Source organism: Trifolium pratense, linkage group LG4 (genome assembly GCF_020283565.1).
Source record: "Trifolium pratense cultivar HEN17-A07 linkage group LG4, ARS_RC_1.1, whole genome shotgun sequence".
In the NCBI taxonomy this organism is placed as follows: Eukaryota; Viridiplantae; Streptophyta; class Magnoliopsida; order Fabales; family Fabaceae; genus Trifolium; species Trifolium pratense.
Window position 1 is genome coordinate 4,395,072 of NC_060062.1, and position 19,829 is coordinate 4,414,900.

General features: G+C 33.4%; 2 protein-coding genes across 2 annotated transcripts; both read left to right on the forward strand.

The window, feature by feature from the left end:
- The first annotated feature begins 234 nt into the window (after nt 1–234).
- On the forward strand, nt 235–1,622 carry LOC123923800 (RNA-binding KH domain-containing protein RCF3-like). Its single transcript, XM_045976533.1, has 2 exons — nt 235–317; nt 1,040–1,622. The coding sequence occupies exons 1-2, from the start codon at nt 276–278 to the stop codon at nt 1,382–1,384; spliced, it is 387 nt and encodes a 128-aa protein (XP_045832489.1). The 5' UTR covers nt 235–275; the 3' UTR covers nt 1,385–1,622.
- Nucleotides 1,623–12,041: 10,419 nt separating this feature from the next.
- Nucleotides 12,042–16,304, forward strand: LOC123923799 (KH domain-containing protein HEN4-like). Its single transcript, XM_045976532.1, has 7 exons — nt 12,042–12,635; nt 13,891–14,283; nt 14,639–14,887; nt 15,097–15,495; nt 15,645–15,718; nt 15,848–15,935; nt 16,021–16,304. Exons 1-7 carry the CDS (start codon nt 12,171–12,173, stop codon nt 16,162–16,164), a joined length of 1,812 nt encoding a protein of 603 aa, XP_045832488.1. The 5' UTR covers nt 12,042–12,170; the 3' UTR covers nt 16,165–16,304.
- Nucleotides 16,305–19,829: the final 3,525 nt, after the last annotated feature.

Sequence of the window (19,829 nt, forward strand, 5' to 3'; positions counted from 1 at the left end):
GAATCCGAACCATTGAGTAATTCTACCGACAACACAAATACTGCTATTTTTTCCGTCGAGTCATCCTTGAAGGGAGCTAAAGAAGACCTTGATATGGAGCTAAAATTGCCTTCAGTTAACAGTAATGGAAGCTTGTCTGTGGAAAGGAGTAGTAACCTCTCCCCAAGACTCAATGAACTCCCCACTGTACAATTAGATGAGGTTCGATTGAATGAAGAAATGAAAATTCTTGATCGGGAATATATCAACCTAGAAAATGAGGAAGTTTGAGCGTAATGCAGAATCCATTGACAGTGAAATTATTCACTGAATGTCAGGTGAGAAACTGAAGTTGGTCTATACATAATCTAATCATGAATAACAAGCAGTCCAACAACAATCAAAAAGCACTACGAAAAAGGTCTATGCACAAACCACAAAAGTAGGTTTCTGATGCTTGAATTTTGATCTTTTGGAACTTGAAGTGTTAACTTCATTTTAGAACAAATATTACTTACAATACAAGTTACAAGTTACAAGCATGCATTTGACTAAAAATTTCATTTTGTCTTTGTAATCAATCATAATCAACACAATAGGCAAATATTGGAAGCCGTTTATTTTAAAATCCTAGTCGATTAAACTCAAATATTACAAATGTACTCAAACACGGTAAATATAAAATAATAATAAATTAATTTGAGAATTCTAACTCCAATTCCTCCTCTAAGATGAATCAAATATAATTTTCTTTGTTAGATAGTATAGTAGTAAATAAAAAATTGGAAGTGAAATTCTAACTCTGATTCCTCCTGTAAGTTGAGCTAACTAACTAACCGTGAGAACTGAGAAGTGAAATTATTAAAATAAAATTTGGAGGCTAATAGTTTGGCTATCAACATGATTTATGACATTTATGATGTCATTTGATCTATTTAGCCGACCCTACCTAGTGGGATAAGATTTTGTTGTTGTTGAAAATTGCAGTGGTCATACTCTAGTTCCTGCTGTGAGTTAAGGGATACTAATGTTGACTTGTTGAGGTTTATGGTGGATGCAGATAACAGGAAATTTTAATGCCGTAAAGAAAGTGCTTCTCGCAGTTTCAAATTGTCTTCAGGATAATGTAGGCAATTCTGGTTCTTTTAAATCTATTAGTGGTGCTCCGGTTGAACCTTATCCTCAACGGGGTCCCCATCCTCCTGATCATCATCATCTCAGAGGTTATTCTTCTTTTTCGGGTTCTGAGAGCGCTGGACCTGCTCATAGAATGTTTGTGGAAGAAGAGGTGGTCTATAAGATGTTGTGTCAGCAAGATAAAGTTGGCAGTCTTATTGGGAAAGGTGGTTCTGTGGTGCAGGCTTTACAGAACGAAACCGGTGCTCTATACAAATTAAATAGTTGATGCTGGACCCGATTCAGATGAGCGTGTGGTTGCCATGTCTTATGCCTCTTTATTTAATAAAATTTGTTTGAGCTTTCAAAGAAAATGTAGTACATATTTGAGTAGTTAGTTATCTGTTAGTTTGCACCTTGATTGTACTTGTCCATAAGATACCATATTGCATGAAGAGACCAGCAACTTTGCTAAATTTTGTGTGTAAAGAGTCTTCTTTAACTTTGTTTTGGTAGCGTTAAATTGTTTCGGCTCTTTGACATTGTGTCTTAGAAATGTGTGTAGTCTGTTGCTATGAATGATTGTTGATACTATTGATAGCTGCCTCTCTGGTGTTAAATTATTCTGGAGATCTTTGTTAAAAAATTTAAAATATGATTGTTCTTTTGTTATAATCAAACAGGCAATGTTCATCATAGGATTAAAAGGGGATTTAGGGTTCTTCATCATAAGATTGAGAGAAAAACCTCTATAATAAAAAATCTTTGTATGGAAATAACCCCAAAAGTTTAACCCTCATTCATCATACAACCTCGTGGAACCGGTGAATCCTCAAACGATCGCAGTGGAACAGCTGGAAAGGCACAAACAGTTTCAATCTAGGTGAGCTACATACACAAAAGGAGCAACAATGTAGTTGCAGTGTGAATGGCTAATTAGTCACCATACATTATTCAATACAGTATAAACTTCAATTATTACATTTTAATTTTAATATGATATAGAACACGTTAAAATTTGTACCAAAAAAAAAAGAACACGTTAAAATTAACATAATGATTAAGCAAAAATCAATTGGACAAAAAGAGAAGCATCATGTTATTCTTACCGGGAAGCAAACCAATGCGCAAATGCTTTAGCAAATTATGGTTTGTTCGATGGGCTCGGGAATTTGTTTCTTTGATGCTTGTCCTAGTAAGTAACTTGTTGCTTTTTGATTTAGTAGGGAATACTATCCCTCGTGTAATCTCTTTATAGGTGTTTCCTTTCGGGCTTAGGCCCTCCTTATTATAAAAAAAAATAAATAAAAATTTGGAATATGAATGGAAAAGACGGACCAGAGGAGTAATAACGAGACTGCATTTTTTTGCAAATTATTTGTCTCAATCCTATAATGAAGAACAAGAACCCTAAATCCTCTTTTAATCTTTGAGAAAAAAAAAAGAAGATAAAAACAATTTGCAATGGTTAATATATACTATAGAATATGTATTGTAATAATTATTTTTATCTTTATTCTTACATAAATTTCAAAGAAAAATATATTGATCATATATTACACGTTAAGAGTATGATCAAGATCAAGTTTCTTCCCTCCTATAACAACATTAGTAAACCATGGAAAGCAATGAGTACCATTACTAATCTTACATAGTCCTGATTCTTTTATTATCCAATGACAATCAACTCCACAATCACGATCTCGTGATTCAACATAAATTTCAAAATAGTGAACTTCATTGATCCATGAAAATCTACAAAAATAAGAGGTAAAATCAAATGAAGGGGGAAAAGAGAAGGTGTAAGTTTCTTCAAATTTTAGTGATTTAGACCCAAAATCTTCATTTTTTTCTTTACAATGAACATCAACCTTGTGAGTGGTTATGTTGTTGGTAACGTAAACATTTACTTTGTTGCCAAAGTCAACACTTCTCCCTTCATTGAATTGCAAAGCAAAGAGAATGGTTAGTAACATAGATACTAACAACACAAATTTAGAGATCGTAACCATATTGTTTTTTCAATAAGATTGATTGAGACAATCAATAATATTGAGATATATAATCAGTTTCATGTTATATATACCCCTAACAATTGTAATTTTTTTTGGTAAGGCCTAACAATTGTAATTAATTTTAGTAAAAAAAAAAACAATTGTAATTAATTAATTAATCTCGTGGTCATATATATATGTAAAGAAGATTATATCGTGTTTGACCACAAAAAAAAATTGTATCACAATTCATTAATTTGTATAGTCAACGGAACGTAGTATAATTATTTTTTAATGTTCAACGTTTTTTGTGATATTTTCAAGTTAGAAGGATATTTTATCACTATTTTTTAATGTTCAATGTTTTTGGTTATATTTTTTTTTCAACAACGGTATTCGGCATACAAGACCGCCTAATCTGATCCGGGGTTTGTTTTGATATCAAGTGGTTCTATCCCTCTTTCAATCGCAGTTGCGTGAATCAAACCGTAATCCTCACTATTAATTGTCCAACATCAATTAATCACAACTGAACCAAATAACGATAACTATAATTATATTTTTCTAGTAAAGTAGGATGTTGTATAGTCGATGTAGTATCATTATATTTTAATTTTCAATGTTTCTGGTTATATATTTCACCCAAAAAAAATAATAATTGGTCATATGCCCCGCAAAAATAGTTCAATTGTATTAGGGACATTATTGAAAGAAGATATTTACTTTTCCCATCCTTACTCATTTTAGGGCGCGTCCTACGAAATTACCAATATACTCCCACTGTCCGCTACTTAAGTAGCGGAATCTATGTAGGAGGGTGTTTTTTTTTTCAAAAATCTAATTTTTATAACATTAGCTACTTTTTACACTTTAAATTTCTGCAGATTTTTTGAGTTCAAGTTTTCTCATTTGTTGATGTATTGTTCAAGTACGGTTTCAATTACAATCAAGTTAAATGACGTGGAATGATTAATATCTAAAAAATACCTCCCTAATTAAAAAGTTTTATGTTTGTACCAAAGAAAAAACTTCAATCTCATGATATATATGGTTTTGGGTAGTTGTAGCATATGCATGCAGTAGTCATATATAAAAGGCATTTTGGGAGTGTCTTTAAATTTAATATTAGTTTTCCATATCATTGAATATTTGAATTCAAAGGCTATTTTGAGATGTTTTTTGTGCTACGTACGTACTAAACACTTCAAGACAAATAAAGTAATGTATATTCTTTTTGATAATGATCCATCAAAATCCCAATTACTTGATATGTCATACTATGACACAATGATGGAAAATGTGCTGCATTTGCACGTCCATTAGGTGAAGGTGAACTTGTTCTAGAGAAAATTGATGATTTGGCTCTTAATAGAACTTTTAATGGTTTTGTTCAAATTCAAATTTGGAGATAAATAACACTACAACGGTTTTAGAAATTGAGGAAGGTATGTGTTCAGTATATCTAGTAATATTGATGTTGTTAAGTAGTGGAAGATATAGAACCAGTCAGTCTCAATTATAATTGGCGTGAAAAAAAATGTACAATGTTGCTAGAATCACTTTGAAGATGTGAATTCATTTTTAAGCAATGGTAACTAAAGATAAAAATTAAAGATAGGTTTGGAATTGAAAATTAAAGATGAGTTTGCATCCGTTACACATTAATTTCATTAAGAAACAATTTTGCTCCGTTTGGTTCTTTTTTCCTTTATGACATATGTTTTCCAGCCACCTGATATACCTCCAACTATAATTGTTTTATCTGGTTTTCCTCTATCCCTTGGCCAATATTCCCTTCCTGTCAGTGTTTCTATAGGTATCTTCCACACATGTGTAACCACTGACCACACTAATCTATCATAGCAAAATATCATCTGTCAAATACTGAACTTATTTTCTGGTTGACTTTTTACTACATAAAGTTCCACATCCATGCATACCTACATATTATATCCTATGCATATGCACATGTGTATAACGCACAACTTTAAATAATAAAAAGTCCATATTAATCAAAGCTTTCTATGTTATACTAAACAATAACCTAAGTTGCAAGAAAAAATTAAAGCTTTTTTGCAATCATATATATAATATATGTAAGATGTCTGCACACCTTCAAACTCTGTGTATCTAAAGAAATCTTGTACAGATCGAATAGCTGCTTCTTATGAGGATTGTCTTAGGTTGTTTTCCCGAGCTGTGATAGCCGAAATTCATACACTATCTTCCTTGTATTCATCATTACCACTATCTCCCATTCACATCCACTTTGTGCCCTTCCATGAAGCTTGTGAGTGCATTCACATGACCAAAAGGAGCTTGAATGCAAAGAAATAGCTACAAGATCCATCAAGGTCTCTGCTGGCTGTAATCGTAAAGTAACAGCACTACCAAAGAAATATGTGAGCATACTTGAAGAAATTTGAAACTACTACAGAAAGACACAATTTGTAATCGGGTAAGGTCAGCATTTTTCAAAACATGCAAATCTTGGTCTGCCAAAATGTAATTACGTGAATTCCTCAAAGCAACCAAGGCTGGAGCATTAGGCCTAATTAAGCTATTATTATTCTTTTCCTTATTACTCCAAACTAAATGACATATATTGCCCACAAACTTGACCAACTTATATCATTCTGCTCACACATTTGAAAATTGTATAAGCATACGTTTTCCATTTTCACTTTTGATTTTATAACTTGTGCTATTCAAATGATAGGGAACTTAGATGAAAATGGACACATTGAAGAACTCTACAACGTTGAACCACAAAGATGTGTTTGTTGAAAGTAGAAATGAAAACAAACGTGAACTATATGTTACCTTCATTTTTGTGTCTTAGCTTTTATTTTATGTTTGAGCTTTTGGTTTTAATAACCTTGTGTCACTTTCACTAATTAAATATCATGTTTAGTTGCTTCTGGTTAGGCCTGCATTAATCTTCTCTTAGTCTACTACTACTACTACTACTACTACTACTACTACTACTACGGATTAACAGAGTGAAATATATATGATTGGAAAGCAATTAACACCAAGAAACGTAACTCAACAGCAAAATAAGATGCATGACAAAAAATCAATAAAATGAATGAAGGGCAGATTGATGATATTGCTAACCTATTAAGAGACATGAAGATATATACATATATTATGAAGCTGAACATAAATTGAAATCTTTATCTAAGTGATCTAAAATTATTTGGTGTCAAGGAAAATGCTTCATTGCAAAGATATCTTATACAAACACTTGGTCAATTATCCGCATAGACATTTGTAAGTTGACATTAAAAAAGAAAAGTAAATCACAAAACATAAAACATCTTAAATGTGAAAATAGAACTATCAGCAGAAAGAGCAGCAAACAAGGCATCTTTGTCGGTCCGGGTCTGAACTTTGAACCTTTGATTCATTCCTTAATTTGCTCTTAGTTGAAACCAATGGAACTTCCCAAGCCACCCCAGATGGAAGCTTTATCTTCCTCAATGATGGCCTTCTTAATAGCATTGAGGCAACATTAACATGAACTACTTTAGGACAATGTTTAAAATTGATCTCTCTGAGTTTTTTGCAGTTTCGTAGCACACACTTCACTCCCTTGTCACTGACATGGCGACAATGTTTGAGTGACAGTTTCAAAATCCCAGTACAACTCTTTGTAATAACATAGAGTGTTTTATCGTCAACCGATGAATCTGACAAATTCAAAACCTTCAATTTAGGAACTTGAAAGTTCATCATTATATCTTCGGTGAGAATAGAACAGTCAGTTAGGTTCAAATGTGTAATATTTTCACGACATCCCTTCAAAAGAACATGAAGACTGTCCAGATATATGTTTTTGCAATGACTCAAATCAATGCGCTGCATATCGGGGAAACAATCGCCAATGAGGTACATGTGAGTGGAATGGATAAAATTAGTGTGGGAACATGTGAGAGATTGTAAAGTTGAAGTTATAGAGAAAGCTAGTAAACCAGTAGCGGGAATGGTGGGTGTATTGTCGAGTTTGAGTGATTTGAGTCTAAATGGGAAAGTAGAGAGTTGGAGGAGAATGTAATCGAGGTCGAGACGGTCAGAGAAGTTGAGGGAGGTGAGTTTGGGGAATCTTTCAATGAGATTGAGAGCTTGTTCAGTTGTTAGATTGGGTTTGATAGTGAGAGAGGATCGAAGACGGTTGGTTATGGAGAGAAATTGTTTGGAGACGAGGGAGAGAGAGTTGTAGTGTTGATCATCAATGATTAAGTTTTTGAATACAAGTTCCCAACACTCATCAGGTAAGTAAACACTAAATTTCTTGTTCACGGTTTTAATTCTCTTGATTTGGACATTGATGAGGAGTAACAGAAAATTTGTTGTTCCCTTTCTCTTCATATTGAAGCGAATGGAGAGGAGAGTGAATCAAGGAGGGAAGGAGAGAGGCAGGATGGAGGGAGAATGAATCAAGGAGGGAGAGAGGGAGGGAGGCAGGATGGAGGGAGAATGAATGAAGCAGCTCAGCCTCGGCAGGATGGTTATAGGAATCAAGGAGGGAGAACAAAAACAAGGTATACTCTAATTTTTGTTGGATCTTCAGATATTTATGTGTTGGAATAACATTTCTGTTATTCATTTGACTACAAGCCTTTTATAGTATTTATTTAAACTGAAGAGCCTCTTATGGTCATTTAGCCCATTTGAGTTTCTTATACTCCCTCCGATCTCATATATAATAAGATAAGTTTTGGTTTTTAGGTTCATTGTAAAATGAATGTACCTAGACTAGTTTTCTTATATTTAAATAATAATTTAGTTCCTATTACATGAACAGGGGCGGATCTACAACTAATTCAGTGTATGCACTTGCACCTGCTGGCTTTGTATGATTTACTCTCAAAATTCTGCTTTTGAACTATTTTGCACACACTCAAATATTGAATTTGCACCACCGTTTTCTCACTCCAAACTTTATCGGCTGTCTTTTCATGTTTTTGACTGAATGGTACGGCCAGCTCATGCTTATAGGCTTTTACTTTATATACTTTCATTTTTTTTATATATATATATATGTGTATATTATGAATAGAGTTGTAGGCTTTTACTTTTTATATAAGATTTTATCTTAACTTTTGTAATTAACTTATTATAATTATCCTAAACTTCTCTGAGGCAAAGGTACAAAACCAACTAAGAGGCCAACATATGGTCAGGGTAAATGGAAGTTGTTTGTGGAACTCGCTAGATTTAACATAGGATAATAATCCATAATTCTTCGATTTTAATTATAAGTAAATTAATATGCTTATAATTAAGGTCACAAGGAATAAGTGTTTTTATTTTTGTGCTAGTTCACATGTATTTATATATAATAATTATCAATATTTTTTTCGTTAAAAATTTTGCACCCACTGATTCAGGGTCCTGGATCCGCCACTGTACATGAATGACCAAATAAAATAAGCCTAAGAGCATCCACAATGGAGCTCCCCATTTTTTGGTACTTAATCGGGTCTCACGTATACACATCACTCATTTATAATTTTTTAATAGTAGTACCTAATAAGTACTCAATCCCTCCAACTCAACAATTTTTAAAAAGTTCTAAATAGATTCCACCAATAACTCATCTAACCAATAACCCTACATTATTATAAATGGGTCCCACTAAAAATGATATAGGTACCAAGTCTTATTTTAGAACTAGTACCTATTATGTACTATTATGATTTTGCTTCATATTAAGTACTAGTACTTAAAAAAAAATAAGAACCACCATTGAAGATGGTCTAAAAACCTCAAATAGGCTAAATGAAAATGACCATAAGAGACATGCTTGGTTGTAGTAAAAAAGTGAAATAACTATTTTAAAAAAATATTTAAATAATATTATTTTTCAAATTATTAAATAATGTAATATCTTTTGTGAGGGTGACCAAATGCAACTTATTTGATAAAGTGATCATATAAGAATATTTCCTTCAACGAGATAGATCCTACGAGAACAAATCGGCCTCATCGATTGCGTAAACATCATCATGTCAACTAACTTAGTAGAAAAAATAAGTAATTTTACCAAATGATACAACTCCATAACTATATCAAACTTAATTTTTTTTATACGTACTAACATTAATATCTAATTAGTAATTACTAATTTTGGCTATTTAAAAAAATAATGTTTTTTGAAATACTAGTTGATTAAACTCAAACATTACAAATTTAATAGTTAGAATCCAACACTATAAATACATAAAAAATATAAATTAAATTCAGAATTCTAACTCAAATTCCTAGAGTAAGACAAACCAAATTATTATTTTTTTTTAGATAGTAGTAATAGTAATAAAAAACATTGTCCCACGAGTTTTAGCTCAATTGGTAAAAAATATTTCATTTTATGCAGAAGCTGTTGGACAGGAGTTCGAATTCCGGACACTCCACTTATCCATTTAAAAAAGAAAGTTCTAGTTACACAAAAAAAAGATCAATTTATTTAATTCAGATGTTAAAATAAAAAATATTTAATTCACGAGAACTGAAACACAACAACTACATGATCATTAACCATAGTCATGCATTTCAATACAAATAACAATTTATTCTCATTAGTTAAATATCACTATAGTCATGCATTTCAATACAAATAACACAACTACATGACCTGATATATCTTGTAAAAAAAATATCTCTTTTATTTTTTTCACGTATTAAATACTCTTTCCGTTTCTTTTTATTTGTCGTTTTAGAATAGTAATACCAAATCTCTTATATTCTAAGTTTATTCCGATAAGCTAACTCTAAACCTAATCATTTTTCCGCTCATTTACTCTCTCATTCTAACCCTAATCTCTTATATTCTAAGCTTATTCCGATAAGCTAACCCTAAACCTAATCTTTTTCCGCTCATTTACTCTTTCATTTTAACCCTAATTTAATTCAAATAATGTTAAAAAATACATCAACAAGAATCGAACCCGTGACCTTTAAGAATTATTTGATGCATTTACCACTAGGTTACATCAACCAATCTATTTTATTTTTGTAACACACATTCAATTTCGTTTTATACAAAAAAATTTTTTTATAAATATAATAAGTTATTTGATAAACAATAGATACATGCATATATATATATATATATATATATATATATATATATATATATATATATATATATATATATATATATATATATATATATATATATATATATATATATATATATATATATATATATATATATATATATATATATAAAAGTGGAAATTGTCGGTTTCTTTTTTTTTTTTTTAACACGGAATATTTTTTATTTCAACTTTTTGACCGAAAGATAAAAAAAAATGATATGATTCAACCTCAAACTTATTTAAATGTACCCGATAATAGCGGAGCCCGCGAATTGATGTGTATTCGAATCATAGGAGCTAGTAATTTACTTGACGGATTCAATTTCGGCTAGTGGGATTTAAGTGACGATAATCAGGGAAAAGAGTTGATTGGCTCTGATCGATACCATCTAAAAGTGCTTGCTTCATCCATTCGTTACTGGTTCCACATGGCCTGCTTGACGAACGTCAGCGACGTAGACATCGTAAATTGGTCTGCGATATATATATATATATATATATATATATATATTGAACGTTAGCTTTTATGGTTAATAACAGCATTGCCATGAATGATTTGACCATTAGCTTCATAATCATGGTTATCATCAGCAGCATTAACAACACCTTCAACAGCATTATGAACATCTTGAGCAATATTTAGAACACCATCAACATGATCGGCAATGTTATCGTCACTAGGATTATGAACTCTAACAACAACATTTTGATGATCAAACATAATTTCAGCAACAACTCTATCATTCAATCTTGTAGATCGTCGGGATGCCATTGTCCTGAAAACAATAATTCTATCAAAGTTACAACGATACATAAATTAAAACAATTCAGAAATTATGAATAGATCACTGATTAAGTTACAACAATTCAGAAAGTACAACAATATCAACAGATTTCACCGTTAATATAAGAATATTGAAAAAAAATTATATTTAACAAATTATTAACCGATTAAATCAGAGGAAATTATGAATTAAATAATATTATTTTTCAAATTATTAAATAATGTAATATGGTTTGTGCGAGTGACCAAATACAATTTATTTGATCAAGTGACTATATAAGAATATTTCCTTCAACGAGAAAGATCCTGCGAGAACAAATCGGCCTCATTGATTGCGTAAACATCATCATGGCAACTAACTTAGTAGAAAAAATAACTAATTTTATCAAATGATACAACTCCATAACTATATCAAACTAATTTTTTTATACTAACATTAATATCTAATTAGTAATTACTAATTTTGGCTATTTAAAAAAAGAAAAAAAAAATTTAAATACTAGTTGATTAAACTCAAACATTACAAATTTAATAGTTAGACTCCAACACTATAAATACATAAAAATGATAAATTAAATTCAGAATTCTAATTCCAATTTCTAAAGTAAGACGAACCAAATTATATATTTTCTAGAGTAAAAAAATTCCATTTTATATGTAGAGGCCGTTGGACCGGGGTTCGAACACCGGATATTCCATCCAGTAATCCATTTAAGAATGAAATTTCTAGTTGCTAGACCGACAAAAAAATATAAAAATATTTAATTCACATATTAAAATAAAAATATTTTGTTTCAAAATAAAAAATAATAGATTAGCTAAAAAAAATTAAAAAATAAATATTTAATTCACGTATTGTTTGTGGAATTTGTGGAATTTGGATCCTCTCCAATTATTCTCTCATGTTTTCTCTCCAATTGTTAATCTAATGGTTGATAAATGAGAAAGATGTTTTTTCTCTCTCTTCTCAAGTGTTCTTTTTCATTTGTCAACCATTAGATTAACAATTGGAGAGAAAACATGAGAGAATAATTGGAGAGGATCCAAATCCATTGTTTCTGTACTTGGTAACTAACTAATTAACTAACCTTGAGAACTGAGAAGTGCTTTTGAATGAATGCAGTTGCGAAGTTGGAAGTTGAATTGCAAGCAACCAAACAAAGCAGTGTTGTTTGATTTCTTTAACATAATATGTCAAACAACAACAACAAACGCCGTTATGTTCCTCCGACACAATCCGACACCGTTTTCCGCATCATCTCTTCCGCCGCAAAATCCGATTCTCTACCCTCTCTTTCCGGCGAAGGTGTCAAGATTCTAATTGAAGATTACCCCGGTGATCCCACCTCCGATGACCGCATCATTGTTATCATCTCCACCGCCGCAGAACAACTTCCCGATGAATCAGCTGCTCAGCTTGCTTTGATTAGGGTTTTTGAAAGAATGGTTGAAAATGATAATGAAGAGAATAGTAATAAGAGTTTGAATTCTTCTTCAGTTGGGTGTAGATTGTTAGCACCTAGTTATCAGGTTGGGCGTGTTCTTGGAAGAGGTGGTAAGATTGTGGAAAAGATTAGACAAGAAAGTGGTGCTCAGATTAGGGTTTCGCCTAAAGACCATTCTCCAATGCCTCCACCTGGCGATGAGTTCATTCAGGTTTTCTTAATTAATCTTTATTCTATTTCTTTTAAGCTAATTTATTAATTAATGTACAATTATAGATATAACAATGTTCTAGTATTGAATTAACATTGCTAATCACCAAAATAGACAATAGCATCTATATATATTATATACTATATATGATCTATATGTATTGAATTAACATTGGTGGCTTGACATCTTTTTTATATAGTATGTAAATTGTAGTGGTGTTGTTGATGCTGTATGGTACCGAGTGTTAGGCTGAAATTTATTAGTGGAAATATTTGACAAGATATGATTGAGAATATATATATATATATAGAGAGAGAGAGAGAGAGAGTTGGTGTAGCATCTATTGTAGAAAAGACAGGTTAAATTTTGACTTAGGTCCTTCGGGCATAGTGGCGGAGTTTGTAGATTTAGAAGGAAAGAGGGTATATCAGATGGTGTGGTCCAGTTGCTAGCTAGGCAGTCAATTCCGTAAAAAAAAAAAAAAAAAAGCTAGGTACTGCGATAGCGGCGGAGCGGAGGTGTGTCGCTGTGAATAGGCCTGTAGCGGAGCAGTCAGCTATAGTGGCCGTTGCAGTCGGGATAGAAAAAATTGAAATTACCCCTAAAAATTAAAACATTTTAACCGTAAATTGTGGGTTTTGCTTAATCCTAACCCTTTTCTTCTCTTCTTTCTCTGCATCAATCATTACTCCACCGTTTCTTCAACTTTGTTTCTCCGCATTGACAATTTGAGCATTTCTTCTCTTCTTTCTCTGCGCCACATCTGATTGGAGCCTTTCTTCTCGTTCGTTCTTTACATTAAATTATTTAGATAAATTTAATTTTTTTCAAATAGCAGTTATCTCGCTATCCGGGATTGACTACCTAGGTTGCTAGAGACAGAGGAGTGCTAAGTGCATGTTTGGATTTGCGGTGAGTTTGACAGAATCATCAATCACGGTGAACCATCGTGATTTTGCAAAAACTCAATTTTAGAGCCTTAACAAATCCATGGTATCACCGTGATTTCGGAAAACCCACTGTGATAACAAACATGATGTAAGAAAAGTTACAGGAAAAAATTATTAAAAACAGATTTGGAGGATAATAGTTTGGCTATCAACATGATATATGACATTTATGATGTCATTTGATCTATTTAGCAGACCCTACCTAGTGGGATAAGATTTTGTTGTTGTTGAAAATTGCAGTGGTCATACTCTAGTTCCTGCTGTGAGTTAAGGGATACTAATGTTGAGGTTTATGGTGGATGCAGATAACAGGAAATTTTAATGCAGTAAAGAAAGCGCTTCTCGCAGTTTCAAGTTGTCTTCAGGATAATGTAGGCAATTCTGGTTCTTTTAAATCCACTGGTGGTGCTCCGGTTGAACCTTATCCTCAACGGGGTCCCCATCCTCCTGATCATCATCATCATCCCAGAGGTTATTCTTCTGTTCCGGGTTCTGAAAGCGCTGGACCTGCTCATAGAATGTTTGTGGAAGAGGAGGTTGTCTATAAGATGTTGTGTCAGCAAGATAAAGTTGGCTGTCTTATTGGGAAAGGTGGTTCTGTGGTGCGGGCTTTACAGAACGAGACCGGTGCATCTATCCAAATAGTTGATGCTGGACCTGATTCAGATGAGCGTGTGGTTGTCATATCTGCGCTAGAGGTATGAGGACTTCTCAACTGTCTTTGATAAATAGTTATCTGTTAGTTTGCACCTTAACTGTACTTGTCCATATGATACCATATTGCATGAAGAGACCAGTAACTGTGCTAAATTTTGTGTGTAAAGAGTCTTCTTTAACTTTGTTTTGGTAGCGTTAAATTGTTCCGGCTCTTTGACATTGTGTCTCAGAAAAGTGTGTAGTCTGTCGCTATGAATGATTGTTGATACTAGTCATAGCTGGCTCCCTGGTGTTAAATTATTCTGGGGATCTTTGTTAAAAAATCTAAAATATGATTGTTCTTTTGTTATAATCAAACAGGCAACGTTTGTCTAAAGATGATATAAAATTCTGCAGAATTCTGAGCAAAAGCATTCTCCTGCTCAAGATGCTGTTATCCGTGTTCATTGTCGACTTACAGAGATTGGATTTGAGCAGAGTAATGCAGTTGTTGCTAGGCTCCTTGTGCGTTCACCACAGGTAGGGTGCCTCTTGGGCAAGGGAGGTCATGTTATCTCAGAAATGCGGAGAGTCACGGGTGCCAGTATACGTATCTTTTCGAAGGAACAGATTAAGTACATTTCTCACAACGAAGAAGTTGTACAGGTAATTTGCACTTTACACACTTGCATGTTAACTATATACGTGGTTGGTGCTATGTAAATCAAAACTCAATGGTATGCTGTTAGGATATAGAATAATTGATGATTAGAGTTGTTAGAGAACTTACTTAGTATCTCATTTGCAATGGCAGTTAGTTGATTAAATTGTTAGGTGGTTATTAAGAGTTTGTTATTTTGGTTTAAACCCACCAGGTTATTGGGACCTTACAATCTGTGCAAGATGCTTTGTTTCACATAACCAGCAGAATTCGAGAATCTATTTTCCCAATGAGGAACACTCCAAATTTTAGTGCACCACCACATATGCCACCATTCCTGGAGACGTCCCCGCCTTTACATAGGCCAAGAAATTACATGATGCCATCTGGGCACCCTCATGCGCCTCCTCCTCATGTCGGACCTCCTCCGCCTCCTCATGTTGGACCTCCTCTGCCTCCTCATGGAATTGACCATCCAGCTGGTCCCCCCATGCATGTTGATCATCCACATGCATTTTCGCATGGTATGGGTCGCGGTCCGCCAAACATGGACCGAGTTCCCTATCCTCATGGTTATGAAGGACCCATTTCTCCAAGATCATGGAATCCTCAGGTCAGCTATACTTTAGTGTATATATATGGTCCAAGCATTTTACTTGGAGGGTGGAGTTGTTTCAATTCTTTTTCTCTGACCCCTTCTCCTTGTGCGCACCCTTTGTGCATTCATGAACGATGTAACAATCATTTAGGTTTGTGTTTCAGGTAGTTAACAGAGGAAATCCAGGGGTAACAGCTGATACTTTTAATTTGCCTTCAAGAAATGGGGCTCCTGGAATGTGAGTTTGGGACTTCTTTTATCCCTTTTTAAGTGATCATATATTTTATACAAATTATTGTTAGGTGTTTCATCATAGATCAGAACCGATTTACCTAATATTTCATACTGATATGTCTGTTATTTCCAGGAATGGAACAGTTGAGATCACCATCCCTTATATGTATATAATCCACGTGTACGGGGAGAACAATAGCAACATAAGTCAAATTCGACAGGTCTGTTTATATCTAACTATTGTTACATTTCTTATAGAAATTGCCTTTTAATTGTGTTTTGACTTTGGAGAATCCTGGTCCTCAGATTTCTGGTGCAAATGTGGTTATTCATGATCAAAAACCTGGTGCTACAGAAGGGCTGGTGATAGTATCTGGAACACAGGATCAAATTTACTCGGCTCAATGTCTAATTCATGGTTTTATCTTATGTGGACAGACTGCACCTTGATTAGTGTCTAAACAGAAGGTTTTGAAACTGTTGTATCATATGAGAAGTTGGATATATTTATATTAGGGATGTCTTGCCATTGTGTGAATTGAACTTTTAGTTGACATCAAGTGCAATGGTGTATTTGTTGCTGGTTTTTATATTTCCTGCATAAAATTTGGATTATAATCGCTCCAAAATTTCTGTGTTGAATAACCGGGAAGGTTATGTGAAAATCACTCCATTTCCTTTAAATAAATCTCTATAAAATTGCTGAAACCTTTCCAATCATCCTCTTCTAAATTTTAAGTTGTTTCATTAATAAAATAGAAAAGACCAAATTTCTCAAAATACAACTAAACTGCACTCATTATAACATGTATCTGGATTATCTGCAGCCGCCACACAATTATATAACACTGTATACCAGAGTGCAGAGGAGAATTTTGGCCACTCAATCAAAATCTCCAAAAATAACTAGATGTGTAACATACAAAATCAAATACATAATGCTCATTTGAACATTTTCAGCAAAAAGTGCGCATAACTAGCCCTCCTATAATTTCTCATCTAGGGGAAATCACTCTCTACTATGTCCCTTGTTTCATGGAATTGCCCTTCATTGGAACCCAAATATAAAGGTCTGTCATGATGATTCAGCAGCATCTCTGAGCACTATCTGGCTGGCCTTTGAATTATTATTATTATTCTGAAAATAGAAAAAATTAAATACGTGAAGATAAGTTTCTAAGTTGCATCAAAATAAATTTAATAAATGTGTTAATTCTCAACCTCATTCTTGTTTAATGGGGAATTGTGTACCGGGAAGGTTGCTGCTGCCATTGATAAGTCCCTAAGAGCTCATTCTTGTAGGAAATTTCTTTCGCTGAAAGGTACAATGTTATAGTACTCCCAGTCCTTGAGATGATATAAGAAACTCGTGATACTCCAAAGGAAAGAATGCAAAATCGAGTAGTATCCTATATATACGGTGCTTATGTTGTAATTCATCGTTATATACTAAATTTAAGTCTATTGATTATACACAAATTCAAGTCTTGGTTCTTGAATTTCACAAAATCACCCCATCATCCTCATTCTAATGAAGACATGAGTCAATTTTCATATTATGATGCATTTAGATTATGCATGGTAAATCAAAGAGTTTAATAACCATAAACCATCGGTGTTGGTATGAACATACTTTAATAAATACAAGTATCAAGATACCAATGATAAATTAAAGTCATGAACCTTTTCGATTGTTTCGGACATTAACAAGTAAATTTATAGAGCAACAAAGGAAAAGAGAAAAGAAAAGATAGCAATTGACAAGGGAAATTAACATAGTTCCCGTTTAGTACCTTGTTTGCCCACATAAGTCCACAAGCATTGCAGAGGGTTCTTTGCCCCTCAGGTCCACGTCGCATCATTGCCTCATTGGCGTGCACTTCTCACTGATGCCACAGTGCCTACAACTGACATAAATTGAAAGAAACACCATTTATCAGATGATAAACAAAACAATTTCAGTATATAGGTTGAAATCTTTCCAGATAAGGAAAGTTGAACTCTTGTTGTAAGATGAAACAGTCAACTTACACAGTATCCTGCACCTGCTGTCGGGATCCATTATTGGCTGTCATCAAGCCCTTCACTTGTTCCACAATTTATTTCAGCTGATGCAGACTCATCATGACTGGACTTGGTCGATGTAAACTGGCCTTTATTTCTTTGCATCCTACAGAAGTCACTTGTATTTGTTAGCAAGTGGTGCAAATATAACAAAATAATGTCGTGGATCACGGTCAGGAAGTGGATTTAGGCATATAAAGTAAGCAGACATCACAGGATGTAGATTCAATATTTCCCTCGCCATTTCTTTTATAGTTTTTGGAAACAGATCTAGCATTTTTCAGAAATTACGAAAATGTCAAAACACTTAATTTCATTGTTTCTGTAAATACATTCTTCCTAACTTGCCTTCTATCACAATTGTTCATGACATAAGTCTGCTATCTCCTTGTTAGCAATTTAAAAGGAACATGACATAACCATGTTAAATTTGCCTAAGTTATACTGTACATTATGGCATAAGGGACTTTGTAGATGAAATATATCAGTTATACTGTTATAGATCCATGTCCTTGAGAAATATGAACCGAAAACAACCGTAATGGATCATGGATTTTGAAATAATTTGAACACTATTTGAGGCTTCTTTAAAAACCAAATATATATTTGCCCCCTGGCGACTATGTCTTGTTTTCCACCCTTTCCTTGGTATCGGTAAATAAAACCATTTACAAATATAATTTAAAACAGTGAACTTATGATTTGAACACAAAAGAAATATTCTATGAAAGCTCAACCAAAGAAATAATGATAGTAAGCATCATACCCTTAATGCTACTTCTAATCAATGAAGCTAATCTTTGAGGGACACTGAATTTTTGTGGAGTACCGATAAATCCCTAGTAAAAGCTTCATGAGCCAGATATTCGACTACAAAAGACTATAAATCACACTCCAACCCGATAATGTAGTATTACCCGGTTATTTTCGTCAGGAGAAATTGGCATGGAAGGTACTTTTGGAGGTATTTCACGGCCGCCAAGTAACAGCAGTACAGATTGAACCTGACAATGACACCTAGGATTATTTTCTATAATCAAACCACATGTAGGGAATAGTCCATAATTTAACGATCAATTATAAATACATAAAATTTTCCACTTTAAATGCATTGAAAATTAAGATAAACAAGTCTATAAATGTTGTATTATGAATGGACATGGGACCCCGGAGATTGCTTACTGCGCTAGTTTTCCTTTTGGTGGTTTTTTGGTGCTGTTTTTTGTTGCTGTGCTGCTGTAGCATGGCATTTTGGCGTCTGCAGGTGTTGCCTTTGTGTGTTTTAGGCTGCCTGCCTGTTCTATTTTGTTTAGGGTGGAGTTTTTATAAGCCTTTATATGTTTGATCTTTTTGTTGTAGTGGGGGCAGGCTTTGCCTTGATGGTTTCGGGTCTCTGTAATGTTTCTTTCCTTTTGCTGCTTCTAGTACTCCTTGTTCTAGAGTAAGCTTTAATAATATTTGCTGATTCAAAAAAAAAAAAAGTCTATAAATGTGCTTATGAAGTAGGAAGAGAAGTTAGTCAGCATTACTGGTTTGATCCAATTGATGAACAACAATGACAAGTACAAAAACCAGAAAAGAAAAACCAAACATGGATAAAAGAGACATTCATCAAAACACTTTTTTAGTAAAAACAAAAGCATATTTGCAATGTTTATAAATGTCCTTGCCCAACTCACTATAGCAATATATTTTCCAAGCCCATGTTTGGATAAATAACTTAATTAAGCACTTATAGCATAAGCGCTTATCTATAACAACATATAAAATAAAGTCAAATTGTTCACATACTAAAGAGCTTATGGAAATAAGTTGAAAACGACTAAGGACATGTCATAAGCTTTTTCCATAAGATCTCCCAAATAGTCTTATAAGTACTTATAGCGGTAGATAAGCTCAAATAAGTCGATCCAAACAGACCCTAAAGCAAAGTGAGGATCAATAGATGTGCATCAAATGTGCTACTGGACAATGATACGCTATTTATAACTCAAGAATTACAGTTTTTTATTGTTTAATAATGTGCATTCAAGCAGAGATCCTCTAAACAC